A 22,500-nucleotide genomic window follows, 5' to 3' on the forward strand; every position below is an offset into this window, starting at 1 on the left:
AACACAATCACAAATACATAAACACACCATTTCAAATTAAATAGTAAGTCAGTCAGTCAGTGCATTCCATTTATTTAGCATGTTTAAAAGCAAAATGCTTTACATTAAAAGAGAAAGAGAACCGCCCCCCCCATACACAGACTCAAACACCAACTGTCAGATACCCATGCACACACACATACACAGACCCCCCCCCCCCCCACACACACACACACACACCACACACACACACACACATACTGAATACTGCTGTGTGTGTTTGTATACAATGACATAACAATAAAACAGTCCTCCACCCCCAGCTCCAGGATCAGCGGTTGCGGCACGCCAGATGGAAAAAGCACGTCTTAAATTTTGATTTAAACGCAGTTAGGGTTGAGCCATGTCTGAGGTCACTTGGGACATCATTCCAAAGTCATAACTTCCCAACACCAGCAAATACACAGTCCCATTTTTAGTTGAGCCGAGAACGTCGGACAATCAAAAGTGATTGGGATGCAGACCGTAAGGACCTTGAGAGAGTCAGAAAAGTGTAAAATCACCGCACACTGGTCGACTCGAAATGGCTGATTTCTTTTTTTTATTTTATTTTAGTGAACAACGCATTTCGCCATCGCTTCATCAGGTTAACTCCTTGAGACCTGAAAGAGTGTATGGGCGCTGCATAGTCAAGTCAAGTGAAGTCAAGTCAAGTTTATTTATAAAGCGCATTTCATATTCAGAGGTCATTCAATGTGCTTTACATAAACAAAAAACAGTAAAACAGTAATAGCAGATAAAAGCATAGATGGGCAAAGAGTAATAATAATAAAGATAAAAAAAAGATCATAATAAAACATAAAAAAAGAAAGCGTAAATCAAGGTGAAATCAATATCAGCATATCAGCAACATAAGTGGGAGCAAGACCATTAAGGGCTTTCAAAACAAGCAGTGCAGCTTTATACTGGCTCCTATAATGCACTGGGAGCCAGCACAAGGCTGATAGCACTGGAGCAATGGGCTCCCTCTCTTTAAGCCCATTTGATAACTTAATGGAACACGTTTATTTGCCGTCTCCTCCAGAAGTAGATACGAGGATTCAAGCCCTTCTCTTCATGTGCATGCAATAGCCCTGTTAGCTTAGCTTAGCTTAGACTCACTGGAGGTGGGTTGGACCAGTTACAGTAGCTCACTTTTAGCTACAGGCTAGCTATAGGCTAACTGGTCTAAAGTACTCTCTAATGGTCTCAGACTGGGTAATTGCATGTGAAGAGAAGAGAAGAGAAGAGAAGAGAAGGGAAGGGAAGGGAAGGGAAGGGAAGGGAAGGGAAGGGAAGGGAAGGGAAGGGAAGGGAAGAGAAGAGAAGAGAAGAGAAGAGAAGAGAAGAGAAGAGAAGAGAAGAGAAGAGAAGAGAAGAGAAGAGAAGAGAAGAGAAGAGAAGAGAAGAGAAGAATCCTCTTATCTAAGTCTGGGGTTAACGGCAAATAAGTGTGCCATCCTCTTATCTAACTGGGGTGTGTTCCTTGAACATATTTAAACTCTCAGATAATGAATTAGTCCATCGCTGGTGTTTTTCTGTCACACTTCATTTTATTTCAGATCCAAAACTCTTAACTCACTTGATAGTGTTTGGCCCGACGTGGATAATTCTGCCAGACTGGTCCGGATGGAAGAGGATCCAGTCCGACTCCAGAGAACAGCAGTTCATGTCCTGAACCCCATTTCTAGCCTGTGGAGACGGACACACCGAAAAAAACAACAACAATGTCTATGTGAGTGAAACCAAACCCACAGACTGATCTGTGGCCTACTGGTTAGGGCTTCGGGCTTGTAACCTGAGGGTTGCCGGTTCGATCTCTGACCAGTCCACGGCTGAAGTGCCCTTGAGCAAGGCACCTAACCACTCACTGCTCCCCAAGCGCCGCTGGTTGGGCAGGCAGCTCACTGCTCTGGGTTGTGTGATTCACCTCACTGTGTGTTCACTGTGTGCTGTGTGTTCACTAATTCGGTTAAATTGGGTTAAATGCAGAGAACTGAATTTCCCTCACGGGATCAAAAAAAGTATATATTTCTATTTTTTTTATGAAATGGAGGGGACCAAAGCCTTTCCCCAATATTAGACTAGTAGTCTTTGTGAAGGAAAACTGAACCAACTAAGCAATTTGTCAAAACAAAGTATAACTTTGGTACAGAACACTAGACATTGTCTCTTTTCAGATGGCAAAGTGAAGATGCATTAAGCTCAGTCTGATGATCATGCGTCTGCTGCAGCTACATGTAGTGTGGCATCAAAACACTGGGACCGACTGGTCATTGGGTCCAACCAGTACACTTCAAAGTCATTTTCAGAGAGTTGCTTGATAAGATGAAATAGTAACATTCCATGAATGTCGGAAAGTATGTATTCAAATACCCACAATCTCTTGTCAACCCTAATGGTATTAGGACTATTTAATTAACTTGCAGCTAGTAGTACATAATATTGATATACATTCTGGGTAACTGCGATGCATTAAGTCTTAGCAACAGGCACATACACCAACATCTACTGGGCCTCCTTTCAGCAGACACTTCTCTTCTGTCAAACACACCTGGCAGCTCTGACAGTGCCTGGAGTATTTGTTGTGGCTGTAGCCTGCCTCAAACCGGCTGCTTAATCCTAACCGTGCCATTCTGGAGAGCTCTTTAAGAGGCAAAAAAACACTTCAGGCTTTCAGCATTGTAAAGCTCATGGAAATGTCTCCAAGACTACACTATCCAATTAACCCTAAAGACGACATGTTGATGGTTACAGTTATTTATTTATTTTACAGTTTTTACTCCGGTAAACAGTTTTTGTGAAGGTGTAGTGAAATAATTTTAGGTCAACAAACGCTAGCACTGAGTGCAGTCTTTAACTTTAATCTTTAATAACTGTAGTCTTTAATCATCATTACCGTTAATAGAGAAAAAGTGACTAACTGGAAACCTGCAATTAGGTGACCAACCCAGGATCTCATTCAGAAACACACCCACACACACACCAGCTTTTTTACTCTTTACTGGCCTTGCACTCTGGAGCAAAGAGGTATTTGTGGTATGTGCTTTAGTGCTAATCCTGGGTTAACTCAGTCACTCAGTGAGTGGTAAACCTCCCTGGAGAATAGCCCAACGACTTCATATTCCCAGCAGTCTTCTACATTTGCATTTCCATTCATTAACCAGAAACTGTTGTTCAAAGGGACTTAAACATGTCAATTATATTACAAGGGCCAATTTCCTGAGAGCAACTTGGGGTTAAAGTGCCTTGCTCAAGGGCACAACAGTGGAAGCCGGGAATTCAACCCACAACTTACCAGGCTACTGCATGCTTGCCCAGCTTGTATGTAATCCATCAAGGATTCCCTGTTTAGTCATACAAATGGTAAGACTTTGTCGACGACAGACTTGTTGCTTGCTCTCATGCTCGCCAAGGATGCTTGTGTCTGAATAACCTGTCTCTGGTGTTGTGACAAAAGCTTTGTGCTTTGCCGGAAGGTCGGCCTGCCTGTGCGGTACTTTTTTCCTCTTTGTGAATCAATACTGTATTTTTACCAACTTAACCAGGTTTGCCATGAAACCTGAGCACTTGTAACCCTCCCCCCAAAGTGATCTCTATATGTATTTACCAGAGTGCCATCCTTGAGGGAGCAGACGTGGTGTGTGCCTCTGTGTTTCTTGTGGCTGGGGGTGTAGATGAAGTGGAACGGGTTCCCCCCGATCTGGATCCCCTCGTGGTACGTCACCTCAAATAGCACCGGGGGTGCCTCTGCCGTGGCCACAACACACGGTTCACACACACACACACACACACACATCAGAACACACAACCAAACACACGGTTCACACACGTTAGAACACGCGACTGAACACACGGTTCACACACACATCAGAACACACGACCAAACACACGGTTCACACACACATCAGAACACACGACCAAACACACGGTTCACACACACACACACACACATCAGAACACACCACCAAACACACGGTTCACACACACATCAGAACACACGACCAAACACACGGTTCACACACATCAGAACTCACGACCAAACACACGGTTCACTCACACACACATCAGAACACACGACCAAACACACGGTTCACACACACACATCAGAACACACGACCAAACACACAGTTCAGTTCACACAGAGCAGAATACACAATGCAACACACAGTTCACAAGAGAATACACATGTGTGAGTGTGAGTGTATGTATGTATCTAGCTCCATATCAACTGTGATGGGCAGTCTTGCTCTATGGCATGTCGTTTTATGTGCCTATGAGTGTTAAAGCAGTCAACTCTGAAAACGTTTGAATCCTTTTAGTAAGAAATTTGATTGGTGAATTCAAATAAGCGCTTGTGTCTGTGTCTGTGTGTGTGTGTGTGTATGTGCTTGAGGGATTTCTGTATGTATTTTGTGTGTATTTATGTGTGTATGTGTGTGTGTGTGTGTGTGTGTGTGTGTGTGTGTGTGTGTGTGTGTGTGCATGTGCTTGACGGATTTCTGTAAGTGTTCTCCCTGACCTACCCGTGATGTGAATGTTCACAGGAATGCCAAGTGGAGGTTCTCCCACAATCCCTTGAGTACCACCCAGGTCACATGGTTCTCCAATAACCAGTTCTTTTGTCCTGAACTACACACACATTTAAAAAAAAAACAATAAGTTCAATAATAATCAGACAATAAGTACATGAATAACTCTGAATAAACTGAATAAATATCATCAACTTGGATATCAATGAGTAACACAGTATATCCATTTGGTCCGTTCAATACTTTCTTAATTCCCCCAGTCTTTACATTCAAGACTTACGCCTTCCATTAAAGACGAAAAATGTTCTACAGCATGCGGAGTAAACTTTCATTTTCAAAACCCTTCATTCAAATCTTCCATTTTCAAATCTAAAATGTCAGCAATATCAAACCATCAAGCTCATCCATGCAGGTGATTTTACTATGTGTGTGGGTACCCTAATGTAAGTGCAGTGTGTTCTCAGTGATGAGAGTGATGCCCGGGTTACCATGTCAACAATCGTCTCAAAGCTGTACAGCCTCACACACTTGGTGGTGTGGGACACCGCCAGCACTCCCTGAGACAGCACCACATCTGCCACCGTGCTCCCAAACACCTGGACGCAAACACACACGCACACAGATGCAGGCACACACACACACACACACACAGACGGGCACACACACACACACACACACACACACGCATGCACACATGGACACACAAGTGACACACACGCACACACATGCGCGAGCATGCACACACACGCAGGCAGGCACACACAAGCACACACACACACGCAGGCACACACACATACACACACACCAAAAAAGGTTTTAGGTTTCATATGAATTGTCTGACAGTGAAAAAAATCAGAGTTAAAAATACTAAAAGTTTACAAGAAAACATGGGCGAAAGGAGAAAAGCAAAATATAAGGTTTTATGAGCGTACTCGTTTGTTGATCTCCAGAACACCGACCAGCTGTAGCGGAAACACCCGGAAGACAGCCAGAAACATCAGAGTGCTATTGTCAAGCCCTGCCTGCAAGGGGAGAATACAGTGCATTACAGTATATTACTACAGTAATTTCCCACATATAAGCCGCATTGTGTATAAGCCGCAGGGCAGTGTTTCATGCAAGTTAAAAGAAACAAAACCATATTAACTGCCCCCCTGTATTAACCTCATAGCTGAAGAAATGTAGCAAAATCATTGTATAAGCTGCGTCTAATAGTCGGGAAATTATGGTAAACCATAGTGATATTGTATGTGCCCCATCTTAAATACAGGACATCGATAAAAAAGGATTTTGCACAAATATGACCCCGTCAGAAACTGTAGTTAATGTGAACGGGACAGTGTCAAATTTGATAACACATTTAAACGTAATATCACATCAATTAATTCCATTAAAGCAACAAGATACGTTGATAATTTTACACAGTTACAGTATGTTGGCTGTGCTAAGTTCTTTCTTTTTTTTCCCTTTACAGACAGAATGTCATCTTGGGTTCTTGCAGCTCGAACGGAAACACTTCAGTTACGCGTCTGGTGTAACTCCACTGTAAGACTTCAACACCCAGGCAGCGCACACACACTGAGGAAACATGCTTGTGTGTGTGTAATATTCTCTTTTTTTTATGTCACTTTGGATAAAAGTGTCTGTTAAATGATGCAAAATATAGAAATGTAGAGTAGAATACAATGTAATGGAGCTGAAAGCATACTCTTGAAGGGATCTAGCTTACGGTACTCTAACCGCTGGCGTACCTGTCTGGCCAAATGGGAGAGCTTCTTCTGAATAGACTTGGCATAAATAGTCTCCTGAGACTCATCCCAGTTGAGGTACCTGTGGACATAGATAATAAAGCGTTATGATTGTATTGTACTGTTTATTATATCTATGCCTGTGGATACATACTGTAAGTGGGCACCATTGATAGTGGATCTTTGGCTCAACCTTTTAAAAGTGGTTCAAGTGGTTGGCACTTGGCAACCAGACAAATCTAGTTGCCACTTGTAACAATTTGGTAGCCAAGGGCAACAGGACAACCATTAATGTTGAGCCCAAGCCCTTTTCTATTGGAAGCTTTAGGCCAGGCTTGTCAGTAATATACTTTAGGTCCTGTTTACATTTGCTTTTATAATGCACTTTGAGTGATCCAATCAGAAGAGACACATCACTGCTTACACATGAGTTCACAGGGGCATTGCTGACCGCCTGTGTTTAGACTCTGTTATTGCTAACGTCACATTCATTACCTTCGCCAAGAAGGTTATGTTTTCATCAGGGTTTGTTTGTCTGTCTGTTTGTTTGTTTGTTTGCAAGATAACTCAAAAAGTTATGGATGGATTTCGATCACATTTTCCGGGAAGGTCCGAAATGACCCAAGGAAGAAATTAGCGATTGTATCACCGTCTGGTTCCAGGAGGCGATTATGTTTTCGCTTGGTGGAGGTTTGCTTTTCTAGTTCTAGAGCTAGAACTTCCATTGTCTGAGACGCATCAGAATGCATTAGCGTTTATATGGAGTTTCGTTTGTGCCAAAAAGTTCAAACAATACTTTTTCAAATTCAAACAAAAATCAATTAATCAAAATACCAAATACAAAATCTAAACAAAAAAAATAAAGTCGAAAAAAAAAATCTAAACTCGCAAACAAATTATTTGTGTAGTTGCAAAAAAAAACTGTTTGAATAACTTGTCTTTTGGTTTACAATAACAACAGTCATTTGCAGCGACATCATTCGTTTGTTTGCTCCTGGCTTTTTCAGTTTCGATTCTGGCTCTCGCGTTTGCGCTGCCTGTTTCTTTGCTTGCGATAGGCTCTGTGTGGAACAATCAACGTTCGAACCGGAAAACAGAATTCAGAACTTCCGCTTTTCACTTCCGCACATTGCAACGCTAGTTACCTGCAGCGGTAGGTGATCTCCTCTGAAGTAACTGTGAAATTTGGCTAATTATAGTACAATTCTGATTTTTGACTAAAACGTTCCTGTATTTGTCTTCATTAAAATGTCACGATTATTAATAAATCAAAACCGGCAACATCCGCTCAGCAGTTTTAATGCTGAGATGCTGTGTCTGGGGAAAGTTTCCACCCGTTCCCATGATGGGGCCTTGAGTCTGCCAAATCGATATGGGTCCGAAACATTATGCGTGATAATTTCGTGATACGAAGACATTCTACGGTCTGCAGTCGGCATTTTATGTCGGGAGATATAACTGAAGGGGCCGACGCTGTTTGAAACCCGCGTTGTTCGCCTGAAAACAACTTCAGCCTGTCGGTCGCTCGGCAAAGCGTATGGCAGAGGACACAGCGGCAAGGGGAGGACGAGGAGCTGATCGATGCCAGCGTGTCTTTGAGGTGTCACGACTATCCTGAACCTTCAGTTTTGGATCTGGCATGCGAGAAAATTTCAGCACAGCAGCAGGCCATCAGCTACAGAAGCGACTGGAGGAGTTGTCGTTACTAGAAAGTTTCAAGAGCTCCGATGAGGACATTTATACCAGGTAGGAAAAAAGTTATACATTTAGGCTGCTTCAGTTCTGAGTCAATTCTGCTCCTCCTTCTGTGTGTGCTTTTTATGTTACACTTGTTTATCATTTGGCTGCCAATTTCTAATTTCAGACAAAGGCAGACATTATTTGTTGACAGTTTAAAAAACATATTCATGTTATATGAGGGCAGTGATGGGCAAGTTACCAGCTGCTCTATATTAAATGAAGCTTAACTACACAAAAGCTACCTAAAGACTAAATGTTGAAGTTATACATTTCACTAAAGTAGTTTGTTACATCAGAAGATACTTTTTAATTTCCAAACCAATAAAGTAAACCAGCTTCATGACAAGTAAGTGTATGGCAATAAAATAGCCAACATAACTCAGCATAAAATAAGTAACTTAATTGCCTTGATGTACACCTGCTATAACACATGTTCAGTTCAAAAACAATATCCAAAATCAATTTGAGAAAAACAGGCTGCACGTAGTAGTGACAGGAAGGTAAAGCATACTGAGAGGAGTGTGCATATGTGGCCTACTGAGAAAGTGTGCATAGGCTTTGTGGCCCAAATTAGATTTGCCCATTTCTTAAGTTTGCAGGATAAACTGTAAGCTAACTTTTTACTGTAACTCAAGCTCTTAACTCTAACACTTCTAAGTACTTTATTGTTTCGACAGCCAATTTCATAGACATTGCTTAACAAAACCCCACAATAGACTACCACCAACATCTTTGCCAACACAATTCCGTTGCTTCATCTCTGTCATGGAAAATTTGTTTGTCTTTCAAAATTATAAAGAATATAGCTTAAATGATTGATGTATGGTTGGTCAGAAGGAAGCGTTGAGCTCAACAAATGCACCACATGAAAAAAAAACAGCTAAGCTATTGAAAAGCTATCTGCTTCAGAAAATCTACCACCAAGCTACTGAAAAAATGTAGTTAAGCTAGTGTCTTCGCTACAAGTAGTGAAGCTACTGCCCCTCACTGTATCTGGGTCCTAGCCAGCTAGGTCATCTGTCACCAACTTGGGTGTTAAAATGGACCCACAACTCACTTTTGACACCCACATCAAACATCTCTGCAAGACTTCATTTTACCACCTCAAGAACATTGCCAAACTCCGTCCAACTCTCACCCTGGGCGATGCAGAGAAGCTCATCCACGCCTTTGTTTCCTCCAGGCTGGACTATTGCAATGCACTCCTCATTGGGATCTCTGGCAAGAGCATCCAGAGACTTCAATACATCCAGAACAGTGCTGCCAGGATCCTGATGAGGGTGCGCAAGCATGAACATATCACCCCCATTCTGAAAAGTCTCCACTGGCTCCCGGTTAATTTCAGAATAGAGTATAAGATCTCACTCCTCACCCACCAGTGCATATATGGACATGCTCCCCTCTACCTACAGGAACTCCTCACCTCTGTTATCCATTTGCATTATAATTTTGTAGCACTTTGAGATTGTCCATAATATAAAGTGCAATACAAATAAAATTTATTATTATCATTATTAGCCCAGATATTAAGCAATAGAGAATGGATGTTTTCAATACAGACATCCACCCCCCCCCCCCCCCCCCCCCACACACACACACACACACACACACACACACACACACACAAACTTCCACGTAGGACTGTAAACCGCTTCTCAAAGAAGATGCTGATACTGAAGCACAAATGTAATGCATGTTACATGCACTACTTCATGGGAGACATTTTGAAAAGTTGATTGCAATTCCGCTGCTTATGCTGTATGGGTACAATCCAACGTGGTCTTACAATGCAATTTGATCTTTTTCACAGATTTGCCAGCTACCGCCATTTTCATGCATTTTGCCTCCAGATTGAAACTGCTACAAGGAGAATTGTCCGTTTTGGACAGTCAGCGACATCCACAATTCTGGATACGACTGTTGACCCACTGCGTAGACCAGTAGGCATCTGATTGTCTGTGTTTTTATGTTGTGAAAATAAAAGAAAATGACAAGAATTTGAAAATTGAATTGAATGTGTTCGGATGTACTGTACTGCTATGCTGTTACAAACACTTTTGTCTTGTACAAGTCAAATGTAAAATTCCATGACATTTCCTTGACAAAACCCCTGAATTTCCATTATTTTGTTAAGTTACTACACTATATTGCCAAAAGTATTCGCTCACCTGTCTTGACACTCATCTCTATTTTACCAACACACAACATGCCTGAAGTGCGTGTCACTAGGTCAGTCTCCATGGCCCTCCACCCAGTGCCCTCATGCAATAATGGCTTTGGGCAGAGATCCTTCATACACACTACCAGAGTCTGGAATGACATTCCTCAACACATTAGAGAATTACAATCCATCACACAATTCAAAAAACACTATAAACTACTACTCCTCAATACATACACTTGCAAACACTGACCTCTAAACTACTGTCTTTGTTAAGTCTGATGTCTATGTTTGAATTTTGTTGTATGTAAATGCGATGTATGATGTGCTTTGTCCCTGTTACTTGTTATATGTAATGCAGAACAGGAACCTGCTGGAAATCAGCTTCTCACTGGGTCAGGCCCGTTTTAAACTGTAACTCTGTTACTTTTAATACTTTCCTGTATAATACACATGAAATGAAAATGAAATGAAATTACTCACATTTGAACTTCAGTCACATCCCATCTTTAATCTGTAGGGTTTATGATGACGTCGGTCCACCCTCTGCAGCTATAACAGCTTCAACTCTTCTGGGAAGACTTTCCACAAGGTTTAGGAGTGTGTGTATGGGATTTGATGTTCTATTGGGTTGAGGTCAGGACTCTGTCCTGTCCAGTCAAGTTCATCTACACCAAACTCTGTCTATAATGTTATAGCTGCAAAGAGTGGACCGATGTCATAATAAACCCTACGGATTAAGGATGGGATGTGACTGAAGTTCATATGAGAGTCAAGACAGGTGAGCGAATACTTTTGGCAATATAGTATAATGAAAGGCACAATATACCGACCAATGATTTCAGAGCAGTCATGTAGCGTTCAAGATCCTTTTACTCTTTTAAAGCGGGAGATGAATAAATGGGCATTGAATAAACAAAGTTGAGCTACTCAAACAAACCGTAAAGTTAATAACCAAATATACACCATATACACAAATTCTGTGTGGAAATATTTGTATTAATGTATTTTGGCAAGTGAATTTGAAACTGCTACAACACAATTCAGCAATGAGCTGTTTGAAAGAGCAGTGTGATTACACACTGCTGTGCCAGCTTTGCACGAACACTGTCTGGAGGTCATGACGACAGGTTCTGAATCACGAAGCACTATCTGTGTAGAAAACACAAAGAGACCATTGGACAAACATTCACACTGATGTATCCTTTGCAGTGAAGTTTGTTACTTAAACAGTAGTCTGAACAGACCACTAAATTAAAAATGGGTCTAGTAAGGTTGCTGGAGCAAGTTTGTTGACAAGGGGGTTCCTACAAATCTACTAGCCTACAATAACTGCAACAGACTGCGAAATTGAACAGAATACCCAAACCCATCCCTAAACATTAGCCTACTCAAGCTGTGTGGTTTTTCATTGTTCTGCATGACCTGTGTGAATTTTGCACCCCATATGTTGAAAATATGAATACAAGTGTTTTGATTCGTTTGTGCACGATTGTGCAGGCAAAATAAACATTTGTGCACAAACGTTTTTAAGGATATTAGCCTAAACTTTAACTTCGTGACCTGGGGTCACTCGCCAGCAATAACGCTAATAACACAAGAAACAGTGCACAAATGTTCACACGAGTTTCAGCATGGACTTGTGACAAGCTGCTTTACACTGACAGTGCATGTCAATATGTCTTAGTTTGAGACTGGTGGACAAGATACAGCATTCATTCATTCATTCACTTAACAACATGTTTGCAATATGAAACACCAGCATAAACACACAGGATATCGCAGTCTTCATTTGATTGTTTTAATCGTCTGCGAGCAAAAATACAAGGCTGATAGTCTAGTTAGCAAACGCCATTAGCAAAAGCTATTTTGTACATGCAGCTGTTTTACAGCTCTTTTGAGTCACGGTGAAATGTCATTTTTTTGTACATATCTAATTTAGGTACACTTATGGAGTGGGTGCATGCGTTTCTTTATGAATCCGCCGTCTTAATTTGTATAGAAATATAGGTAACACACGTCTATATAGACATGATATTAGGTAACACACGTAAAAGGGCGGATAGGAGAAAACGTTACATAGGCTACATACCTTCATAATTATGAATAAACTCGGAAAAGTATACAATAAAGTACAATATATTTTTTACATGTACCCGGAGCTATGGACGTCCGTTTTGGCAATACGATATACATCTGAAATAGTTATTAATGATAGCTCCTGTAAACACCGGCTGTTTCTTTTAGGTCTATGGCTGTACAAGGTAGCATAACACGCTGTGTTAACGAACGACCGGAAATCGATCGTTATGTTTTGTAGAACCCGGAAGAAAGTTCCACACAAACCCTATAGAGCTCCCCAGTCCCGCCCACAGCCTAGTCCGGAAGTAAAAATCCAATACAATTTCTCCATTGACAATTGGAGAATAAGCCATAACATCGTAACCGTCCATGGTAGACTTAAAACCAGCTACGATGTGACTAAGCGATTATACCTGCTCATATAGATGTCAAAAGTTAATGGGGGCATCAACCTTGTTTTGAGAAAACAATGCTTTATTCACGATTTAACGAGAGAGTACTACACTACCCGACACCCTAACGTGTAAAACTGGTGAAAGCAGAGCCTTTGATTGGTAGAGATCGCCGTTGCCATGGCAATGCCAAACAAACTGTACTCAGCTTTTCCCGCGCCTATCGTCCAGCTTCGTCTCGCTGGAACTTCAAAACTTAAAATGGCTGCAGGGCTGATCAGGACCGATGTGTGGTCTTCCGAAAAATAACGGTTTTCTCATCTTGAAGGTTGAATTTACTCAATGGAAACGGTAGGAAGTAATCATCTTCTTTTCTCAGATTAATATGGAACCATGTTAAACTATCTTTAGGCTGCAAATGTTGGAAATGTGTGTACGTTTGCAAAGCATCCTGGGATTTGAGTTCTCTATCTCGGAATTTAAGATATGTACACAGTCTTGTACCTTTCGCTTTTTTTACATTTTCTGTTCATTTTTTCACTCGAAATTATAAGTTATATGCTTATGAGTCACATCGTAGCTGGTTAGCCTAAGGCATGGTCTAAAACTCTTTATATCCGAATTTTTCCAGAAGTCAATGGGAGAAATGAATGAGAATTTTACTTCCGGACTAGCACCTCTCTCGGAGGAGGGGCGGGACTGGGGAGCTCTATTCTGGCACAAACTTCACATGTGGGTGGGTGTCTGTGGGGTGCATTCCTATTGGCTGATGCGTTTTGACTGACAGCTTTACTATGGATTCAAGCGCAAGAGCTACCCACCTCCCCCCCAGGTAGTGGTGCAACGCTCTTTTTGGCCACTATGTACAGGTATATGCGATGTGGCGCTATTGAGCACAGTATGTCAACCGCCATATGAAGAAGAAGAAGATATTGACCACAGTAAGTAGTTCCGTGGAGCTAGCTACACCAAAGCCATCGATGGGCTACACGCGTTATGGACTCAAAACAATGGGTTTTCCTCGCTACTCATTAACCCAAGGTAAGAAGTGTAATCTAATTTGTTATGGGTCTAATTTTCACGTTTATGTGGGATGTTATGGCGTAGTTGTTACAATACTGACGCTGGTTTTAAGGTATCAGATGGCTATCTTTGCATCGTAGGTTTGTCCACATACAAACGAGGCTTTTGATGAAATGTCGCACTACAGTAGCCTAAATTATGAATTCATACCATGTATTTATTTGTTCAGAAGTATATTGTTAATGTCCTCGCGTTATATAAGCGTATGTGTCCGATTATGTCATGAAATATCGCTATGTTGTCAACGGTAGTCTAGCATAGTATGAGCGCGATGGTGCGATCTATCTGTGGTCAGTTCATCAATGGCCCTGGCGATCTCTGGAGGTCCACTCTTTGTGAACGTTTGGAGACCACAGACATAGTGTAACCTTAGTTAGAGTATTGGTTCATTTGCCTGAGAAAGACCCAAGGGTCGAAACGTTACTTTTTGTAAACATGGGAGCTCAAGCAGTGTTGCCAACGTTACCTTCTTCTGTTACATCTCCCCAGGAAATGTTATTAAGCACTGTGACCAGCTCTGTCTTTTGATTAGTACATGTAATTTGTCTTTTGCTTGTGCTTGTGTGTTTGTGCAGAACAACTCATCGTGATGGAGCACCTGTACTCCCTGATACAGCAGGATCTGAGGGGATTCCTCAGACAGGACGCAGATGTGGATTGACAACATCCTGCAGTTTGACTTTATTAGAATAAGTGTTGTTTTGAATAAAGGACAATAAAATTGAATTATTTTACATACTACTTACTGTATGTTAACCTGACTCACCACTTGAATTTCGTTCCACCTAGCTCCTCACATTCATCTGGAACTACTCCATTGGAAATGTATTTCAGAAGGCAGGGCCTTGTCAAAACTCCTTTCATATGATTGGATAAACTAATTTGACATGCTACTACAACAGGGGTGGGCAAACTAAGGCCCAGGGGCCACATGCGGCCCTCTGCTCTGTTTCATGTGGCCCGCCATGAAGTCAAACACATAAAATTAAATGTGGCCTGTTGTTACATAAACCTGATATACATCCATCACACAGCATGGTTTCATAACTGATGTGCTATGTTTGTCAATGAAAACAAGAGAACAGGCCGCACTATGCATAAGCAATCACCATTTATTCACACAGACGCGCTTCGGCGCTCTGCCTTCCCAGTATGTTTGTCAATACCATCATCAAGCTGTACTTTTGGGAACTCTGACTGAATAAATACATTTTTTTGGAAGATAACATCACTTTTTCATTGCTTAATTAATCATAGCATATAAGCTTACCATTCTTAACATCCAACTACTTAGTAACTTTGTAATGTAGCTTGGCATTTTCTGCCTCTCGGATGCGTGCGCAGCCAGTATAGTTGGTAAACGAGAAACCTATGTATATCAACAATAACAGCAATATCAATATCAACAGTCACAACAGTGTCCACGTCCACTGGGTGTGCAAGGGACCAGGCAGAGTCAGCTAGCCATGTGCGGAGCATAGCTGCGTTTTTTGGTTTGTAAAGGACACAGCAGGAGAAGGGTGAGCTGGGTTTGTGGCGGCTGGAAGTCTGCAGGTGTGCAACGGACCGGGCAGAGCCAGCCGGGTGTGTGAGGGAGAGAGCAGCGTCTGTTGGGAGTGTGAAAGCCACAGATTTCAGAGCCACCCTGAGGGGCTGGGCAAAGCCTGCTGTGTGTGTTAGAGACACAACAGGGTCTGTTGGGTGTGTGAGGGATGGGGTACAGCGCATTGTGTATGTGAGGGACACAGCTAGATCCATCGGGTGTGTGAGTGATGGGGTACAGCGCATTGTGTATGTGAGGGACACAGCTAGGTCCATCGGCTGTGTGAGGGATGGGGTACAGTGCATTGTGTATGTGAGGGACACAGCTAGGTCCATCGGGTGTGCGAGGGGTGGGGCAGGGCAGAGCCTGCAGGTACTGTGGAGCAGAGTCTCTCAGGTATGTGAGGCACACGATAGGATCCACCAGGTGTGTGAAAGACGCAGCAGACTCTGTCTGGTGTGTGGTGCTGTGCTGCAGATGGAGAAGAGGCCGTCAGCTGTGCTGTGTTGTGCTGCAGATGAAACGGGGACCGATGGTTGTGATGGCAATGAAGCAGAGGTTGACCAAAGACGTGTATGGGACAAAGGTGTGTATGGGACAGAGAAGAGGTCGGTTGAACAGGTCAAACTGCAGGATGTTGTCAATCCACATCTGCGTCCTGTCTGAGGAATCCCCTCAGATCCTGCTGTATCAGGGAGTACAGGTGCTCCATCACGATGAGTTGTTCTGCACAAACACACAAGCACAAGCAAAAGACAAATTACATGTACTAATCAAAAGACAGAGCTGGTCACAGTGCTTAATAACATTTCCTGGGGAGATGTAACAGAAGAAGGTAACGTTGGCAACACTGCTTGAGCTCCCATGTTTACAAAAAGTAACGTTTCGACCCTTGGGTCTTTCTCAGGCAAATGAACCAATACTCTAACTAAGGTTATACTATGTCTGTGGTCTCCAAACGTTCACAAAGAGTGGACCTCCAGAGATCGCCAGGGCCATTGATGAACTGACCACAGATAGATCGCACCATCGCGCTCATACTATGCTAGACTACCGTTGACAACATAGCGATATTTCATGACATAATCGGACACATACGCTTATATAACGCGAGGACATTAACAATATACTTCTGAACAAATAAATACATGGTATGAATTCATAATTTAGGCTACTGTAGTGCGACATTTCATCAAAAGCCTCGTTTGGATGTGGACAAACCTACGATGCTAAGATAGCCATCTGATACCTTAAAACCAGCGTCAGTATTGTAACAACAACGCCATAACATCCCACATAAACGTGAAAATTAGACCCATAACAAATTAGATGACACTTCTTACCTTGGATTAATGAGTAGTGAGGAAAACCCATTGTTTTGAGTCCATAACGCGTGTAGCCCATCCATGGCTTTGGTGTAGCTAGCTCCACGGAACTTACTGTGGTCAATATCTTCTTCTTCTTCATATGGCGGTTGACATACTGTGCTCAATAGCGCCACATCGAATATACCTGTACATAGTGGCCAAAAAGAGCGTTGCACCACTACCTACTGGGGAGGGGAGGGGGGTGGGTAGCTCTTGCGCTTGAATCCATAGTAAAGCTGTCAGTCAAAACGCATCAGCCAATAGGAATGCACCCCACAGACACCCACCCATATGTGAAGTTTGTGCCAGAATCGCAAGCAAAGAAACAGGCAGCGCAAACGCGAGAGCCAGAATCGAAACTGAAAAAGCCAGGAGCAAACAAACGAATGATGTCGCTGCAAATGATTGTTGTTATTGTAAACCAAAAGACAAGTTATTCAAACAGTTTTTTTTTTGCAACTACACAAATAATTTGTTTGCGAGTTTAGATTTTTTTTGCGAGTTTAGATTTTTTTTTTTCGACTTTATTTTTTTTGTTTAGATTTTGTATTTGGTATTTTGATTAATTGATTTTTGTTTGAATTAGAAAAAGTATTGTTTGAACTTTTTGGCACAAACGAAACTCCATACGTTTACACTACACAACACTCACATCTGAGATATCAGATGTGGTCAGATCACCTCGGTAAGTGGTTTGAGTGACCTGTGGGGTGTCCTACGAAGCTCGATTAGTGGCTTAGCGAGGTATGTTGCGCTCAAAACCAGGGTATGCTGTCATACGAAAGTGGATTTGTTTTAGCGTCGCTGTATCACCATGGTATCTTATGCTCGCAACCAAACCTGCTCGGGAGCGGGTTATGTGCTTAGTTAAAGCTCAAATCGTGAAATATCACCGCCTCTGACCAATTCTAACCAATCCATTATCTTGAACAACGAAGTTATCTCACGTGTGCTAATCTGTCATACTTAGAACAAGTTCAGCCCCGCCTCTGCAAACATTTTGAATCTCGAAGGCGCTTTTAAGTATGTTGTGCGTGCAAATATGTCACTACTATGGACATGCATGCCATACAATATCTGATGACCATCGACTTTTTGATGTTATAGGTTAGACACTAAAAAAGACCACCCTAGATTTCGCTACCGCTCATAAATGCGGAAGTAATCGTTTTTAAACCTAGGCTGTCTTGTGCGTCTCCACGTTTCCCGATTGGTCAAAATCACCCCAACCACGAGAACGCGCACAGATCTGAGCTGAAAGCCTAGTTTGACAAATTTATCACATACCTGGTGTCGTAGGATCACTTAACTTAATACCCGAGCTGAGGCTTTGTGCAGCCTCGATATGTCTAGATAACCTAGATTTGTCTAACTTGCTTCGTAGGACACCCCACTGATCACAATGTGTTTTGGGTGTTTCTTTACACTTGTGATTGGATCACCCTAGACGCATTTTAAAAAAACCAAAACGTTAACGGGGTCTAAGACACGTCGGAGCGCAACTGGCCTGAACTTGTGCTGGGGAGACAGGTAGACCCTCTGCAGCACCTCTCCCGTGTTTGAGGAGATGCGGCTCAGCCAGCTGTCGGCAGTGACCACCACGAGGCTGGACCGCTGGTCTGACGACGACGGCAGCGTACTCCCCTGTCAGAGACAACACAATCAAGAGCACCATCGCAGTTAGAAATCCACTATACCAGCTTTGTGTGGATATACTGTATATATCGAAGGATGTGTTGCCAAATTTAAATGAATTTACCAGAGGTGATTGGAGAAATAGGGCATCTTCAATCTTTTCTGCCTTGCCGCATTTTGGTAGCTCATACAGTAGTCTTGGTTTGGCCTGCTGGCTACAAATTGAGAATAATTCATTAAGAAACTGCTTCAATACAATCCACCATCACTGCACATTTAGATCCTCTTTTCAGAACACCACTATTATCTTTCAAAAAATAATTATAAACACTGCAGACTTTCTCTGCTTTCTTATAAACTATTCTTATAATGATTTCCACTGTACTGTAACACTGTAATTTGCCTTGTTACACACTAATGATAATTCTTTCATTCTGACAGAGTGAAGAAACTTGAACTTGAAAATGTGTTATATGAGATTTTTATTCATACCCCAATGACCTTGGGTATGACTATGAAAAGACAAAATAAAGTGAGACAAAGAAAAAGCGTATGTTTACCTTGTATAACAGCATCTGTAATTCTCAAAATATAATCTTCCAGATTCATAGGAAATGGGGGACTTTGAAATCTTGGTCCAGACCTCCTTAAAGACAACATCATCCTACAAAGGTGGAGATCACAAGACACTTCAAGAACTCAGATGACAAGGAAAATGCAGAAGACAATAATAAAAAAAACATTTAAAAAGTTTATAAAGTGGGGGTGACTATTACATTTAATAAAATTTCTCGGAGGAGAGAAAGGTTTCGTCGGAGCAGACAGCCAGCATCTTTTGAGTAGTAACCCCTTGACCTGAAGTCCATATGAAGGCAGGCATTTTGACGAGACCGCGGTTCTCTCGTTAGAGGGCGCTGTTGTGAGGGGGTTTGTTTTGGACACATGGAGGCATGCGACCTAACGTTAGCTTAGATACACGCTGGACAATAACCTTCTCTTATACGCTAGTGACAGCAAGGTAAGTTTACACTTTCTTGGAAAGGAAAATAATAGCTCAGTTGGTCAAGTTTGCTCCAGTGGCAGAAGTTGTAACATTAGTGTTGCACACTTTACCGGTGTGTGACATAACGTCAGCCAACAGTTTGGTCTAACATTTGCAAGCTAATTACAATTAGCTGATCTGTCAAAGTTTCCTTTCTCTCGTGCGCTTCATTCATTTACAGGGATGCATTAACAGGCGTCTTTTCGTTTTTTTTTTTTAAATTATCGTAACGCTTTGGTATGGTTACTCCAAGCAACATAGAACGAATCAAATTATGCTTAAAAAATTAAATTGCTAGTTTGCATTGGCTAGCTAACGTTATCTGTTTCGGCCAGCTGACTAGGTCGAAGATAACTACCAGTCTTACAGGCAGACGAACTTTCATTCAGTCTCTGCGAAGAGAAAAACTGAAATACAGAAACGTTACGAGCACTTCATTCATGTGTCTCTGCTTTGATGAAAGACTGGAATGGTTTTGCATATCCCTGCACCTTCGGTGCGCAGCATTGATTCATGCTGGCCCTCCTGTTGCCGCTTCTATTTATTTTGATTGCGGGCAGCATGTGCACCCATCATGGCACGCGCCTTTCTCCGCCTAGTGGATTGGAGTGGAAAAAATATGTAGAAAATATCAGAGCCATAGATAGAGAAAATATCACATAGGGATTCTTCAACAGGGGGGGGGGGGGGGGGGGGGGGGGTCATAGCTGCTCATATTTAATGCATTCACCTGTGTGAAAGTTGGGTATGCTGAAAGTATGTAATCTTCTGTTTATATATTTATATTTGCATTAAAATATATATATATATTCATGGGTTTCATCAGGTCCCTTTCCACAGGTGTGTTAATCAAGCACCACACAGTCTGCATTGATAATCAAGGTGCTTGATTTTATACACCTGTGGAAATGGAGCTGATAAAACCCATAAATATATATCTATATATTTTATACATAACTGCTGACTGCATATTACAGAGACAACCCTTTCCAGAGCAACAGATATATTAGCCTCATATAGACAGCAGCAGCAGCAGGCTAAAGATATCCAACTCCCCTGATGCCCTGAGTGTGTCTTCCTCCCCCCAGTGGACCCCGGTGTGGTGGTGAGGATGCGGTGCCTGTGCCGGGTTCCCCTGGCCGCGCTGCTGGTCCGGGGGGGATGCTGGCGACCTCCCCGTAGGCTGAGGAGCTCAGACGAAAGGCCCCCCGTGCCTCTAGGGGGCCGAGTGCTCACCAACCCCGACAGTGTCTTCCAACACAACATGTGGTACGTCATGGCAACACCACACTGTTCCATAATCACAAACTCCCCAGAGAGTAGCTGTGTGTGTGTGTGTGTGTTTGTGTGTGTGTGTGTGTGTGTGTGTGTGTGTGTGTGTGTGTGTGTGTGTGTGTGTGTGTGTGTGTGTGTGTGTGTGTGTGTCGGTGTGTGTGTGTGTCGGTGTGTGTGTCGGTGTTTGTGTGTGTGTGTTTGTGTGTGTGGTTGTGTTTGTGTGTGTGTGTGTGTGTGTGTGTGTGTGTGTGTGTGTGTGTGTGTGTGTGCATGGTGGTACAAGTGTGTGAGAGTGAGAGAGAGAGAGTGTGTGTTTGTGTGTGTGAGAGAGAGAGAGAGAGAGAGAAAGAGAGAGAGAGAGGGAGAGAGAGAGGGAGAGAGAGAGGGAGAGAGAGAGAGAGAGAGAGAGAGAGAGAGAGAGAGAGAGAGAGAGAGAGAGAGAGAGAGAGAGAGAGAGAGAGAGAGAGAGAGAGAGAGAGAGAGAGAGAGAGATGCCCTGACACTGATTATGTCACCCTGTCTCCTGTATCTCCCCCGTGTTTTCAACGTGTTATTTAAGGGTCCAGGGGGAAGCTGTGTGTGTGGTGTGTAGTTCATGTGTGTGTGGTGTGCGGTTCATGTGTGTGTGGTTCATGTGTGTGTGGTGTGTGGTTCATGAATGTGTGGTGTGTGTGTGTGGTGTGTGGTTCATGTGTGGTGTGGTGTGTGGTTCATGTGTGTGTGGTGTGTGGTTCATGTGTGTGTGGTGTGTGGTTTATGTGTGTGTGGTGTGTGGTTTATGTGTGTGTGGTGTGGTTTGTCACACAGAAGTAGGTAATAAGGGTGTAAAGCTGTTTGGGAGTTGTTTATTATATTATTGATTTAAGTTCACACTGTAGCTTGGATTGCTGCTGTGTGCCAATCTTTCCAAATCACAGAGATACTCAACATTGCTGTATATATGTTGTCTGATCATCACTTTCATTAGTGGGCATTCTGCAAAGCCTTATATCACAGGAGCTCAATTTCCTCGCTGCCCGACTCAACTGTGCCAGTCCGTGGTGCTCAGGCATAGTTCCATCGTTTCTGCGCTCCTCAGTGCCAACATCCATCTCTCTGTTTACATTCCATCTGCACATTCCATTTGCAATCACACTTCTCTATACATTGCTACAAGTCCGTCTTGGATTGCCATCGTCGTTCTGGAACAATCTCAGAAGGGGGAACGTCAGCCAAGCCCAGAATGTTTGTTTGTTTGTTTGTTTGTTTGTTTGTTTGTGTGTGTGTGGATGATGATGTGTTGATGAGTGTCCTTGGCGGTGTGTCGAGTGTCTGACCGTTGCGTCTGTCGCGTCCGCACCTCAGGGACCACGTCCAGTGGTCGGCGGAGGACAGCGAGGACGCCAGACGGAGGGCGGAGCTAAACTCCTCGGAGCTGATTCCACCAGAGGACCGAGGTAAGGCGAGGACAACGTCTACACCGCAGGCACCCCGTGTCCAGGACTCAGTCTTAGAGATCCTGATAGAGAGAGAGAGAGAGAGGGCAGAATGGCACATTAGATAAGCTTTGATTCTTTTCAAATGTTGTGTAGGGTAAACTGACATGACTTTTGTGCCTGAGGCCATATGCTCAGAGGAATTTAGTCGGTCATCAGCTGTGACACCCAAGTGCCGTTTTAGCAGGGGCCAGCAAAGATGAGCTAATCGGTATGCGGGTCTGTTGCCTTGTGGCCGGTATTAGCTGGGAATACCAGAAACTCCAAACAGTTTCGGAGAGATTGAATCATCCAATCTATCATCCAATCCCTTAGACATGCATGCAGAAATCTGAGCAGAAGTTGTAGTCATCAGGTATGAAAAACAGGTACAATATGTGAATATCATCTGCATAACAGTGACAGGC

At 42.8% G+C, this 22,500-nt stretch overlaps 2 protein-coding genes and 1 long non-coding RNA gene across 3 annotated transcripts in view; 1 reads left to right on the forward strand and 2 right to left on the reverse strand.

Moving 5' to 3' along the window:
- Nucleotides 1-1,596: 1,596 nt before the first annotated feature.
- LOC134078758 (DDB1- and CUL4-associated factor 17-like) lies at nt 1,597-19,865 on the reverse strand. The gene is made up of 10 exons (XM_062534892.1): nt 19,078-19,865; nt 18,862-18,965; nt 18,426-18,516; nt 18,174-18,310; nt 6,302-6,380; nt 5,483-5,572; nt 5,039-5,146; nt 4,545-4,650; nt 3,629-3,768; nt 1,597-1,710 (listed from the first exon to the last, which is right to left on the reverse strand). The coding sequence occupies exons 1-10, from the start codon at nt 19,243-19,245 to the stop codon at nt 1,597-1,599; spliced, it is 1,137 nt and encodes a 378-aa protein (XP_062390876.1). The 5' UTR covers nt 19,246-19,865.
- Nucleotides 14,849-18,109, reverse strand: LOC134078760 (uncharacterized). Its single transcript, XR_009938860.1, has 2 exons — nt 16,643-18,109; nt 14,849-16,025 (listed from the first exon to the last, which is right to left on the reverse strand). It is a non-coding gene; the product is annotated as an uncharacterized LOC134078760 (long non-coding RNA).
- mettl8 (methyltransferase 8, methylcytidine) overlaps nt 19,095-22,500 on the forward strand; it is a 17,143-nt gene continuing 13,737 nt past the window's right edge. The window contains exons 1-3 of the mRNA XM_062534891.1: nt 19,095-19,319; nt 20,432-20,612; nt 21,963-22,054. Coding sequence (XP_062390875.1) covers nt 20,455-20,612; nt 21,963-22,054 — 250 coding nt within the window. The 5' untranslated portion in view covers nt 19,095-19,319; nt 20,432-20,454. The remainder of the gene's footprint in view (nt 19,320-20,431; nt 20,613-21,962; nt 22,055-22,500) is intronic.

Source organism: Sardina pilchardus, chromosome 4 (assembly GCF_963854185.1).
Source record: "Sardina pilchardus chromosome 4, fSarPil1.1, whole genome shotgun sequence".
Lineage (NCBI taxonomy): Eukaryota > Metazoa > Chordata > Actinopteri > Clupeiformes > Clupeidae > Sardina > Sardina pilchardus.

What these genes read in the sequence shown, in the direction of transcription:
- LOC134078758 (XM_062534892.1), bottom strand. Translation starts at nt 19,245, where the DNA reads ATGTGTCCAAAACAAACCCCCTCACAACAGCGCCCTCTAACGAGAGAA. An exon ending in TTGAGACGATTGTTGACATG is followed by an intron (nt 4,651 to 5,038) that starts GTAACCCGGGCA and finishes ATGTGTGTGTAG; the next exon opens with TTCAGGACAAAAGAACTGGT. An exon ending in CCCTCAAGGATGGCACTCTG is followed by an intron (nt 1,711 to 3,628) that starts GTAAATACATAT and finishes CCGTCTCCACAG; the next exon opens with GCTAGAAATGGGGTTCAGGA.